Source organism: Mastigoproctus giganteus, chromosome 8 (genome assembly GCF_048544385.1).
Source record: "Mastigoproctus giganteus isolate SK-2022 chromosome 8, ASM4854438v1, whole genome shotgun sequence".
Taxonomy (NCBI): domain Eukaryota; kingdom Metazoa; phylum Arthropoda; class Arachnida; order Uropygi; family Thelyphonidae; genus Mastigoproctus; species Mastigoproctus giganteus.
In genome coordinates, this window is record NC_143582.1 from 108,035,220 (window position 1) to 108,047,675 (window position 12,456).

The 12,456-nt window shown below is 38.5% G+C and overlaps 1 protein-coding gene across 1 annotated transcript in view; it reads right to left on the minus strand.

Annotated features, from left to right (window-relative positions):
• Window positions 1–6: 6 nt before the first annotated feature.
• Cad86C (Cadherin 86C) overlaps window positions 7–12,456 on the minus strand; it is a 180,024-nt gene continuing 167,574 nt past the window's right edge. Inside the window, exons 21-24 of the mRNA XM_090380309.1 lie at window positions 10,631–10,670; window positions 6,258–6,388; window positions 1,838–1,942; window positions 7–1,450 (exon numbers count right to left, since the gene is read on the minus strand). Coding sequence (XP_090236435.1) covers window positions 7–1,450; window positions 1,838–1,942; window positions 6,258–6,388; window positions 10,631–10,670 — 1,720 coding nt within the window. The remainder of the gene's footprint in view (window positions 1,451–1,837; window positions 1,943–6,257; window positions 6,389–10,630; window positions 10,671–12,456) is intronic.

Genomic DNA, 12,456 nt, shown 5'->3' on the forward strand with positions numbered 1-12,456 from the left:
AAAAAATTAAGGACTATCATTGCGACTTTCTGCAGATTTCAGTCCGCGAGTCCGCATGCCGTCATAGGCTATCGTGAATAAACTTTTCTTTTCTAGAAGATTATTTTTCTTGAGACGAAGTCCTGCCCCGTCTTTACCAATTCCAGAGTCCGAATCATCTTGTTCATGTTCGTGTGTTACTGTTCTTTCTTCCAAAGTTGTGGTGGACTGGCGAAGGAGTTTTGAGTCATCTGGATCATTTTGCTCAATACTGACTTTTAGGACTTGTGTCTCCGTTTGCCGACTTCCTCCTCCTTCATCGTCGTCGTCGTCTTTAACATCACCTGTGGCGCCACCTTCGCTTTGCCTTGTGTCTCCTAGCGTTTCTCTGTACTCAGTACTGATCTCCACGTCCTGATTGGCGTCGTCAGCTGTTTGTGTTTTCACATCTGTTGTCACTTCGATTTGCACATTTTGGTCCGCATGCTCGTGAGCAAACCTCACTCTCTCCTCTCGTGTCATTGTAGCATCACTGAATGCTCCTGATGGATGAGGCTCTCTTTCATTGTTTCCGTGATAGCGATGATTAGGAAAACGACGATAGTATTCTTCTAACTCCCACCAAGTAGGTCCTTGGCGTTGCTGACGATCACGATCGAACTCTTTTGTGGTGTACGGTTGAGCACCCCACTGGTTAGCTGGGGTTTGATAGGGTGCAGGACGGCCATCAGGTGGACCAAGAAGCTCGGTGTCTGCGTTGTTCACATACACATCACTATCAGTACGATGGTAGCGGGAAAACTTCAGCTGCCTATTGCTTCCTTCTGGCCTCTCAGAGTCACTTCTGTAATCTGGAATACGATGACGAAAACTCCTGTGGTATCGCGAACCTGACTCTCTTCCATCATCTGCATTCAATCCCGTTTCACTGACACTTCTGAAATGCTCGCTGCCCATCCTGTTTCGGTCATATAAGAAAGTTTTCCTTCTCTGTTCATCCTCATCATCCCTCAGAGGACTGCGGATATAGAGAATTTCGGTCCTCTTCGGACCCTCACTTGTCCGCTCTTGAGTATTCGATGTCCCTTCTTCGTACTCCCCTCGAGCTCTTGCGGGTCTCATTTCTTTTTTCACTACTACATACCTCCCAACTCTCCGTGCACTCATATCTTCCCGCGATAAGTCTCGCAACATCGTTCCTGCGTCAGGCGAAAGGGGTCGCCCTTGTCGATATAACCTTGCCATTATTCCATCCCCTCTGGCTCCATCTTCCTGGTCACTGTAATAAGCGTCATCTCGCGTCCTAATAAAGGGTGTAGGAGGGCGACGCATCACGTGGCGAGTTCTAACAGTAAGATTAGCTTCACCATCTGCAACTGCTTTTCCTTCGTTCGCAGATGCCGGCCGACTTTTGAACTTTCGCCTATATCTTGGATCTCCACTCCATCCATCTTTCGTTTCGTCCTGTATTCTGAAAGGAACATAAGTGGAACATTTTTCAGGGCACAACAACAAACACACTCAATTTATATCATTTTAATTAAAACATACCTTACTTTAAGAACGGAAGCCATTACATTTGTACTTGTTATTTAAGTGGCTGGCCATCTCACACAAGGTTAGAAATGTGAATTGCGAACAGGGCAACCCACATATACGCGTAAATCTAAACGAATAGGAACTTTAACTTCTTTCATCAATAAAAACAAATATAAAAATATTTTATCGCACGTATTCATTAAATAATCGCCTAATTAGCAGGACTTCTTGAAACTTCAATGTATAAAACTAAACCATTCGTGGAAATTTGTAACAATATTGTGTTTCCGTGAGAAGGTATTCTGGAAAATAAACATACTTTACAGTTTCCTTTGTTTCTTTTGAGACTTCGTCTTCTTTAAACGTGATTACGTTTTCCTTGGGAGCGACCTTATTATTTGCCTCTAACTTATGTACGTGTGACCTGAAATTGAACGCATAGCATGTATTACTGCTGAATATTTCACAATTTAATAATTCACCAATCTGCATTTTGAAAAGAACATTACTCATGTTTTCTCAGGAAAGGGTGTTTCTGAATCATTTTCTATTTCTTTCCATCACGTCAGGTTTCACCAAAAATCACAAAAGAAAATTTGCTTTTTCGCAGAATTTGTACACTAAGATATAACAAAATTCTACTTTTCCAGACTTTTATATTTGAATACATGTTGAAAATACGATTAGAAAGGGCAGTGTGGTAAAAAAAAGTCCATAAAACACTCCCTCTCAATTTTAAAACTGATCAACGGTGGGCCAAATATTCGTTTCTTTGATCTTCTTGCAGGACTGTAAAGTAACAGTCCCTCTTTAGCATCCAGCAATAGTCAGCCATCATCTTGATACTCCACCAACCTGGTATCTCATCTCCATGTCTTTAATCTCCTGGTGAAACTTCTCACTCTATTCTTCACTAAAACTTCCTAAATTTTCTGGGAAGTAGTCGATATGGGAGTGTAAAAAATGTACCTTGACACTCAAGTTGCAGCCCAGTTTCTAGAAGTTTTGCTAACATATTTTCTACTATTTTCTTGTTGTTCCCTAAAAAGTTCTGAATAACAAGGCCTGGTTTTTCTTTTATTCATAGTTCCCTTAAATCTCAGTCGTCCATCATAATAAGCACAATACATTATTTTTACAAATTCTGTATTATCTTGTCTCTGCTTGAGGAGAACATAACTTCCACAAATATAACAAAATAAGTTCGGATTGTTAAAACACTTGCGTGAAGAACTTTTAGTGATTTTTCAGCACAGATTTGACACGATAACCTCACAAATGACTGCAGGCAGTGTTGAGAACATGTCAATATATTTATGACATCAATGAAATTGTGATTTGGGTAAAACAGTACGTGATAGAAAAAACGAATAATCTTTCTGAAATCAGTGTAAAAAACAGTTAAAAACAGCTATTAGCATCGAAAACCATGCAGAGTGGTGAAATTTAAATAGCTTCAGGGGGATGGAAGAGAAAGAGAGAAATTTTTATATTTTAAAATGTATTTTGTATACACTTCCCACACAGAAAGATATACCATAAAAGTACCTCTTTATGTACATAATTATGCATGATACCAGGGATGATCAAAAAGTTCAAATGGCCAAAAGAGATGATTAAAAAGACTTAACATGAAAACTATCACAATTTAATATTTTATAGCAAACATTAAAAAAATATGCCTCTTTTATACACTGAGTGATCACTGAATTATGACCACCTACCTAATACTTCGTAGGTCCTCCTTTTGCCCTCGGTACAGCAGCTATCCGACGTGGCAGTGATTCAACAAGTTGTAGGGAGGTATGGCCAAACAAGCTGTGTGTAATGCGGTCAGCAATGCAGGTAATTGGTGTATCCAGACAACTGATATGCCTTTCCATAGTGTCCCACAAGTGCTCTATGGGATTGATATCGGCGGAGTTCGGAGGCCAATCGATATGTTGGAAATCAGAACTGTGTTCCTCAAACCATCCCTGCACAACAAGTGCGCGATGGCTCGGCGCATTGTCATCTTGGAAGACACCATCGTCATTCGGGAAAAGTGTAACATAACGGGGTGTACACAGTCAGCAAGCAGTTGACGATAGCGGAGACCACTGATACGTTGTTCCACATGCACCAGGGGTCCAAGTTCCTGCCAGTGAAACATGCCCCACACCATACAACCGCCTCCACCGGCCTGCACTTTACAATGCATGATGGATCAAGAGCCTCATGTTGTTGATGCCAAATCCCGTACACGATCATCCACGGTGTGGAGCAAGTAACGCGACTCATCCGACGAGCACACCTTCTTCCAGTTTTCCGACGTCAAACTTTCATGCTCTTTGCACCAGATGAGTCTTTACGCCGATGAACCTTGGTTAGGAGCGGATGCCATAGGGGCCGGCTGCTGGTAGAGCTCATACGTGCGACGCATGATCATGCCAGATATTGCTCCGGGTTGGCGGAATATCTAGCATGACCATTGGGTAGTCAACTCTTCAACAGTGCTGCGCCTGTTCGAGTCGTTGGACCTGGCGCTTACCTCTAACATCAACCTTTCGTTGACCTTTGCAGTTTTGCCGTCGGGTCGTTGTTTGACCATTTTGACGCCAGTCCTGGTATACTTTAACTACAGCGACTCTCGAACACCCTACCAATTCAGCCGTTTGGGAAATCGAGGCACCAGCTCGTCGAGCTCCCACAATCTGTCCTTTATCAAAGTGTACGATAAATGCTTCCTTTTACCCATCACTCGGAATTTTACTACCGACTGAACCACTGACACCTTATCAAGGCTATGTAGGTCGACTAACCCCGCACCCTCGTACGTCACGTGGTCAACAGGTCGCATTCAGTGTTCATAAGGATAGTCATTATTCAGTAATCACTTAGTGCATATTGTCGGCGCATTATGGCCACAGCTGCCAATGCGCCAATAAAAAACCAAAAACAAACAAACAAACAAACAGCATATTGTCTAATAGAGCTACAAACCAGTCATAAAAACATTTGCATGATAATCGACGGATCACTACAGCATTCGTAAAATTTGAGAGTCCAGGACAATTTATGGAAGCAATGCAGTTCTTAATGACGGGGAAATTAGTATGAAAAAATTCAATAGGGGATTTTGACACTTTGTAAATATTTTTTTTTTTTTTTTTTTTATAAGTGAGATGGTGTTCAGCACTTGAGAGAAAACAATAGACGCATCATCAATCTCCTCTAAAGAAGTTCTGCATTCAAGGTTATAATGACTGGAATTCTGAGTTAATTTCATGGATTGACAGACCGTATCATACAATCATTATGCAAGTTTAGTCGAAAAACTGAGCGCAGAAATTAAAGAGGGGAGAGGGAAGTTTGCGTCACCAATGTACTCCGGTTCATTCATGAAATTAGATTTGAAATCGTTGCTCATCCATTAGATCTCGTCCCCAATAATTTCTGTTTCTACGATTGCCTTGCCAGCACAAAAATTTCAGTGTGACAGTGAGGCAACGTGGCTTTGGCTCAGAGTGCCGAAGTTTAGGAAGAACGCCAAAATTCAAATGAGTAACAGAAAAATGTCGCTCTCAGTCAACAAGCAAGAAGCGAACAGTTTAAAAAAAAAGGAATTCTATTTGGAAATAAGAGGAAATTATATAATAATTATTATATAATTTCCTCTATTATTATTATTATATAATAATAGGCAATAATTATTGCTTTCAGAATAAATCAAATTCCTTCTAAAGAAGGTTGGAGAACACGGACCGTAGAGCTTATTTTGCACTAGGCAACAACCTATTAAAAAGGTTAATGGAAGATACACATATATTTATATCAAATTGAAGCATACTACATATGTTAAATACGACTATATATCATTGTATTCAAAAATAGGTGTGTTAGTTTAATCTTTTTTGTAGTCCGTTGCTTCTAATCTGCATCTGCAAAAAAGGTTAGTTCTAGAAGATCCAAACCTTCCAGGGAATTGGACCTGAATTTGAGTAAACAGGAATTCGCCCGATAGAGAATGTTTGAATAATTAACACCAAGACCGAGTTGGAATGATAGGAGGAAAATTTTAGGATCCAGTTTTTCAACAATAAAATAGTTGTCTAGAAAAAAAAAACTGAAAAATGTTTCAGTTGTAAACGTGAAAGAGCAATATTCAATTCCAATACTGATTTATAATTTCTGCCTATAGATGGTTACTAGAAAGTCATCTCTCAGTGATTCATTTATACGAAGAATTAAAATATTTGCGAAACCATTTCAGTTATTCTCACTAACAATATGTAAATTCCCTTACTCAAAAAGATGGATGGCCTCATTAGCAACTCCTATCCTGTTCTGAGAATTCTTGTAACGTTGCCACTATAAGAAGCCCGTTTCGAAGATAGTTTTTTCAAAGATGACCTTAATCAAACCTATATGCGTTTCACGATGACACAAAATCAGTTGAATGCGTTGGTAACCTTATTAATTGAAAAAATGCCATCGCCAAGGATTTAGATCCGGATTAAATGATCCAAAGATTTGCAAATGAAAAGCCCAAAATGTTGATATTTGAAGTAGCAAATGTAATGAATATGTAATAATTAATGTTAACTATTTATAAATTTTTAAGATTTTACTAAAATGAACTCAATAAAATAAAAAATTGAAATATATCGCAAGGTTATATTTTATTTTAGAATGAGATTCTGTTTTATTTTAGAATGAGATTCAAATGGAGTATTAATAATAACAAAAATGTTTCTTACTGGGATGATGCTCTAAAGCAGCAACAGTAGCAGATAATAGCGATGATCACTAGCACTATGATGATGATGATGAGGGCAATGAGCAACCAAAACACGACGTCATCGGTGTCGCTTCGTCCAGCTCTCTCAACCTGTGGAATATTTATAGTGCAATGGATCAAAATATCTCATACATTAAATATAATATTAGCTCGGAAAATGAATACTTTTGTTGTGAAACATTCATTTTCGTAACCACACAGCGCCGAGCCATATGGTTAAGAAAAGCGTATGGTAACCACATGGCCCATCCCAAGAATACCACATTTCAATGACACAAGAATAAATAAATAATAAAAAAACGAGAAATCGTTATTTTTGAACATGGAATAAGTTTCCAAAGAGTACAATCTTAAATTGGCCAGGTATAGACATTTCGCTGTTATGACTTGTCCGGTTAACCTTCGTTTCATTATACAGGGTGATTCAAAGAACTTTACAAATTCGTAAGTGTATAGAAATTTATTCAGAAGACTTATATAATTTATTGAACTGTCATATTGTAGCAAAAAACATCAAGTTTTACCTAGAACAGTCATTTTGATTGGATGTGACTGCCATTGATGATACGGCAGACATACCATCTGAACTCAATTTCCTCCCAAACGCAACGTAACATATCAGGCATGACATCTGTAAGGGTGGTGACTTTAGTTTTGAGCTCGGCATGATTGGTAGGTAAGGATGAAACCCCATAGAAAAAAGTCTAGAGGTGTCAAATCTGGGGAACGAGGTGGCCATGCTAACAGTCCTGCTCGACCTGGGAAACGGTTATTGAGGAATTCCCTTACCCCCCCATCAGGTAGTGAGGAGGTGCTCCATTTTGTTGAAATTGAAAGCGTCCTTCGTGGTCATCTTCGTCGAACTGTGGAATGAGAAAATTTTCCAGCATATCCAGAAACATGATACCGTTGATGGTTGTCTCATGGAAAAAGAAGGATCCGTAAACCTTCGCTGAGGGCGCAAGAGACATTCACCATTCAAAAAAACAGACATTCAAAGGTTGTCACAAACATGTACCAGACGTGCACACGAGTTTTCGCCGGCCCAAATCCTGCAGTTGCGGGTGTTAACCCTACCTCTAACATGAAATGTGAAAGTAGTCCTGTCAAAGTAACCATATTTGAAATGCAAGCCACTGGCGCTCACGGTGACGGAATTCCGTACTACGTCAGTAAAACTTGATGTGTTTTGCTCCAATATGACAGTTAAATAAATTACATAAGTCTTCTGAATAAACTTCTATACACTTACGAAGTTGTAAAATCCTTTTTGGATCACCCTGTAAAATGGGGTATTTGCCTCGCAAAGAGATTTTCGGAGGTAGAGGGCATGAAATGTTAGTTTTCCTTCTTGTTAGTCACTAAGGTGTAATATTAAAGTATCCCGGAATACTTTTACGAAATGGGAGATTGCAACACACATACACCACGATAAATAAACATCACGTTAGAAAACCCGTACTAGGTCTAGGTATGTACAGGATCTACGAAGAAAACACTTCGTTTAAGGTTTATTAAAGGAAAATATGGACAACGCGCACACTGTTTACTGAGAAGACAAGAAGTATGAGGTATTGTGTACTACATCCACATAGAAGGTGTAGGATAGGCTATCTACTGTGGTGTATAAATTGCTCATTTCTTGAAGAATATTACCCTCGAAGTATTATTTTATTTCTTACAATAACATTTCATTTCTTTCACATTAATAAAATAATCCGTAAGGAGTTGAATACTGTCACGTTCAATATGATGATTTAAGTTCTTCACTTAAGCTTTTACCACATCCTTTAAGACTAGTCTGTAAAATTTCTTTAGAATTCATGTAAAGAAATTAAACTAATGATAAAAGTGGCGAAGGAAAAGAAGGCCTGCACGAGAAGCATGCAAAAGTTCGATGAAATTTATAGGTAAAAGTACTTTGCCGTAACGGCATTTGTATTGTTGCTCGTTCGGTAAACAGACGGTTGGTGTTATCGGTCAGGAGTAGAAATTGAATCCTATGGGAGATTGAAACACTCCCGAAGTGGAGGGGTAACCTGACCTTTTTTCAGAATCACTGGTGGACTAGTTTGTTTGTTTGTTATTTGGTTTTCAGGAGCATTAGCAACTAAGGCCATATTGCTCCGGGGATATGCGGTGGTCATTCCCTGACCTTTCCGCATCCTCCGTATTTAGTGGTCACGGGCTCGAACCCCAGTCTGATCAAGAAGCGTGTGCTACGCACTGCTGCTCCTGCCCACCTGGCTACGGAGGCGCCAGAATAGACAGATGTTGCAGTAAACAACAATAGCCAGAGGCTAGAAAAAGCTCAACTACCATTTGGAAAAGAAGCAAGTTTTCAAGCCTGTTCAAAACTAGGCTTGAATTGATTAACAATTGTTTCCCAACTGTTGCAAATTCTACTGCAAAGTTTAGCAGAAAATGAAGATTAGCCAAGCTAATTGCGATATGATACATTCTAATGTTGAACAGTCTGTATTTGTTGGAAAGCAGGGGTTTAGATTAAAGACCGGAGTTTAGGATGGAACGAGGAATAAGGAATTTCATCCCTACATTCCCATGCCAGGAATTTCACTGGCATTGGGTTTGTTTTTCATTGTTGTAATGCCATAGTTGAGAATGGCCATGACCATCAGAGAGTTGTGATATGGGATACTGGGAGGATCATTAACATTAGCTGTGTACTTTGAAGAGTTATTGGCAAGGAAAAGACCTTATATATAATAAATGCCCTTCCTCATAGAAGGCTGCTATATAAATTAGAACAAATAGAGAGTACTGGTAAGATTCAATTCTGGATCGCCAGCTGGCTAAAAGATAGCAGAGACAGCAGGTTGTCATAAACGGTCATTCCTCAGAGTGAACCGGTGTAGGAAGTGGCATTCCCTTTTTTAATTATTTTAAATGATATTGACGATGTCAACAAACTTTGACAAGTTTTCAAAGTCTGGTGATGATTGACAATTCGCGCAATTAGAAAAGACTTGCATCGGTTGCAGGTATGGCTCGTAAAATGGTAACTAAAATTTATTGCTTCTAAATGTAAGAATTTGAATTTGGGGAACAGAAATCCTGGAATCACATGTAAGCGGGGAGGGGGGAAATAAGAGCCAAAATTGGCTCGCGATGAAAAAACCTAGGTGTGATTTAATACGATATGAAAATTTCCATACCGTATAAATTAGGTAGCTAGGAAGGCACACGGTGTGCTCTCCAGATTTATTTAGCACGGAAAAGGACGTTATTATCCCTCTCTATAAAAGAATGGTTGGACCGCATGTGGGTATTGTATTCCAGTCTGGAGACTGCACTTGAAAAAAAAAAAAAAAAAAAAAAAACGACAGGACCTTCTGCTGACAGTTCAAAGATAGATGACCAGATTATTTACGAATGCAAATCGATGCACATATGAAGAACGGCTTAGAAGGTGTGGTTGTTGTTGGTATAGAGCTTAACGACACAAGGGCTACTGAGGCCTAGAAGGTTTGGAATGCAAAATTTGACATCTAAGGGTTAGATGATTGAGTATATAAACGCTGAAGGGGCTGAGTGAAATAATAAATAAATAAATTAATAAGCAAAGTCGGGTCTCCCTCCCTCGTAGTGAGACAAAGACCAGAAGGCACAAATATAAAATCTCAGGGAAGAACTGAACACTGGATCTCATTAACTTACCCTATGCAAAGCTGTTGTCAAGCACTGTAATAACTTTTCTCCCGAAGTGGTAGAAGCAGTGAGGATGGGCTAAATTCAAAGCTCAATTCATCGAAACCTTTTGGGAAAGGTATTTTTAAAATTTATTTTTATTATTTGTCTGGTGCAGAAAAAGTCCATTATCTTGGATCATTTGGCCTTCTTAATACTGAGATCAAAGGTTTTATTCTGGTTAAAATTGTTTGGTATTCTATTAGGGAAATGAACAAGTTGTGTATGGTCATTAGTAATAGCAAACACTTCAGCTCTACCAACGGAGTGCTCACAACTATCAAATTGAAGATGGAGTCTCAGAATTATGAAAATTAAAGTCACCGAGGAAAATTACTTAAATTTTCTGAATAAGGTTTTGAGAAAGTTCAACTTCTGAGTAATTTGTTGAGTTGGCAAAACGATGATATTGACAATGGGTAAAGTGTGGAGAAATCATCAGTCTGGTAAAGTTTTGTATCATATTTTTATTGTTACTTTTGTGTAAATGTTTAGTTATACCTTTCTACCACGTGTATGCACGGTGGCCAGGATTATTCGGGATGTGACGGGCAATACCGCTGTGTTTTTTATGCATCAAAGAAACATGCAATAAATTATTTAAAAATAACTAATGACAATTACCTTTGTTTCGGAGAGGATATAATGATGGCCGTAGACAGAGCTGAAAGTAAAATAAACAAATATTGATGGTCAAATTTCAATATATTTTTTCACAATAATGAAAACGTTTATCAACAAAATTAAGCTATTAGGATTTGCATATAAACATGTGCAGATGTTACGCAAATTTTATAAATGAATTTGCTAAAATCGTTACCCATCTCAAGTTTGTTTTCTTCTGGCTATGTCAATGCGTTCATAGCATGCAAAGATTACATGATACTTAAACATTTACAGTGGATCAAAAATTCTCAAAGCAGTGTAGTCCTATTTGGGAGAATTTAAAGAAAGTTGTGGTCATAGTTATTATGGGAGTACAGTCACTAATCCAGACCAAAACAGTACTTTTAATATATTTACCAGAATTTAAGATGCAAGCCAAGGAATAAAACTAAATTCATCGTCGGTAAAATGATACAGATAAAAACAGAGGAGCAAAAATAAATTACCATGATGAATTTAATCTTAGAGAGAGAGAGATCTTAATAATAGATTGAATGAATGTCATTTCGTACACCTTCATTTCGGTCAATCATTTCAGAATGTATTTAAACATTCCGAAATGATTAACAATTGAAAAGCAATTACCTTACCATATGTTGTTATAAAAATGGTTCTTCAGTCGTGGAGTGCCTCAACTCCTATAGAGATGAAAGGAAAAATCTGATCAATGTCTCGCTAAATCAGTTCAACGAAATGATTAAAAGGATGGAAGTGTTCGTGATACCCCTAGAAGTGGGAGGCAACGACTAATAGAACAGCTTAAAAATGTTCCAAACAGTTCCAGAAACTGCTTAAAATTTAGATAGTTTTAGAAGGGATATTGAAATATTCCACAGAGTACTATTATAACTAATACAATCCTTTAGCAGTGAAGAGACGTTTGGGCCTCCATTGCTCCTATTTAAATGGGCAGTTAACCACTATTATTCAGCAAAGGAGAAATTCGTTTTCCACAATTTTTGTCAGAGCAATCTCCTAGCCAAATATCTGGAAGCTGTATTCAATAAAGTAAAATCAGAACCCGCCCTTATCTGCCACAGAAACAAAGTCAAAGGATTTCGTAATAGATAAAAATATCGCCAAACGATTCTTCTATTTGCTCCAGCTTTTTTTCCATTTGTTTATCAAGATGCCAGACTAGCTGACTAATATGGTGGGAGAAAACGAGACATTTTTAATTCACAGTACTCTCAAAAATTGGGCCATTTTGACAAAGGTCAACTTCTCCTCATGTGAAAGTAAACAGGATGAAGTACTGTTTACTTCCTCCTGTTTACTTTCACATGGGAAAAGTAAACAGGATGAAGTACTCTGTTCCATTTTTTTTAAGGTGAGCGCCCACTTTCATCGCTGCGCACTTCAGCATGGCTCTGGAGTCAGGATGTCCCTGGACTGCTAGATTTATGAAGCTTATTCATCTTTTATCAGTGTTGTGAAATCAAGCTGGTGCAAATCGATGTTGTTAATGCTGTCGCGAGCATATTATGTCAGACCGGCGGACTTCATTGTCATCGGACATTCCTGAAATGGTAATGCTCGTGCTTAACGCAGCTCCTTGCACTGTGCTATTGAATCTTGAACACTAATAGTAACTCTGGTGGCTAATGTGATTCATTGTGCTGCACTGCCCTGGACAGCACGTTTCCTTGTATTGTAAACTTAACTATATTTCAGCACAAGGAATTATCATAATTCCTTGTGCTGAAATACAATGACTTATTGTGGCACAGTGTTAAGGATAAAGCGCCACCGTGTTAAGGATAAGGCGCCACCGGTAGTTTTCC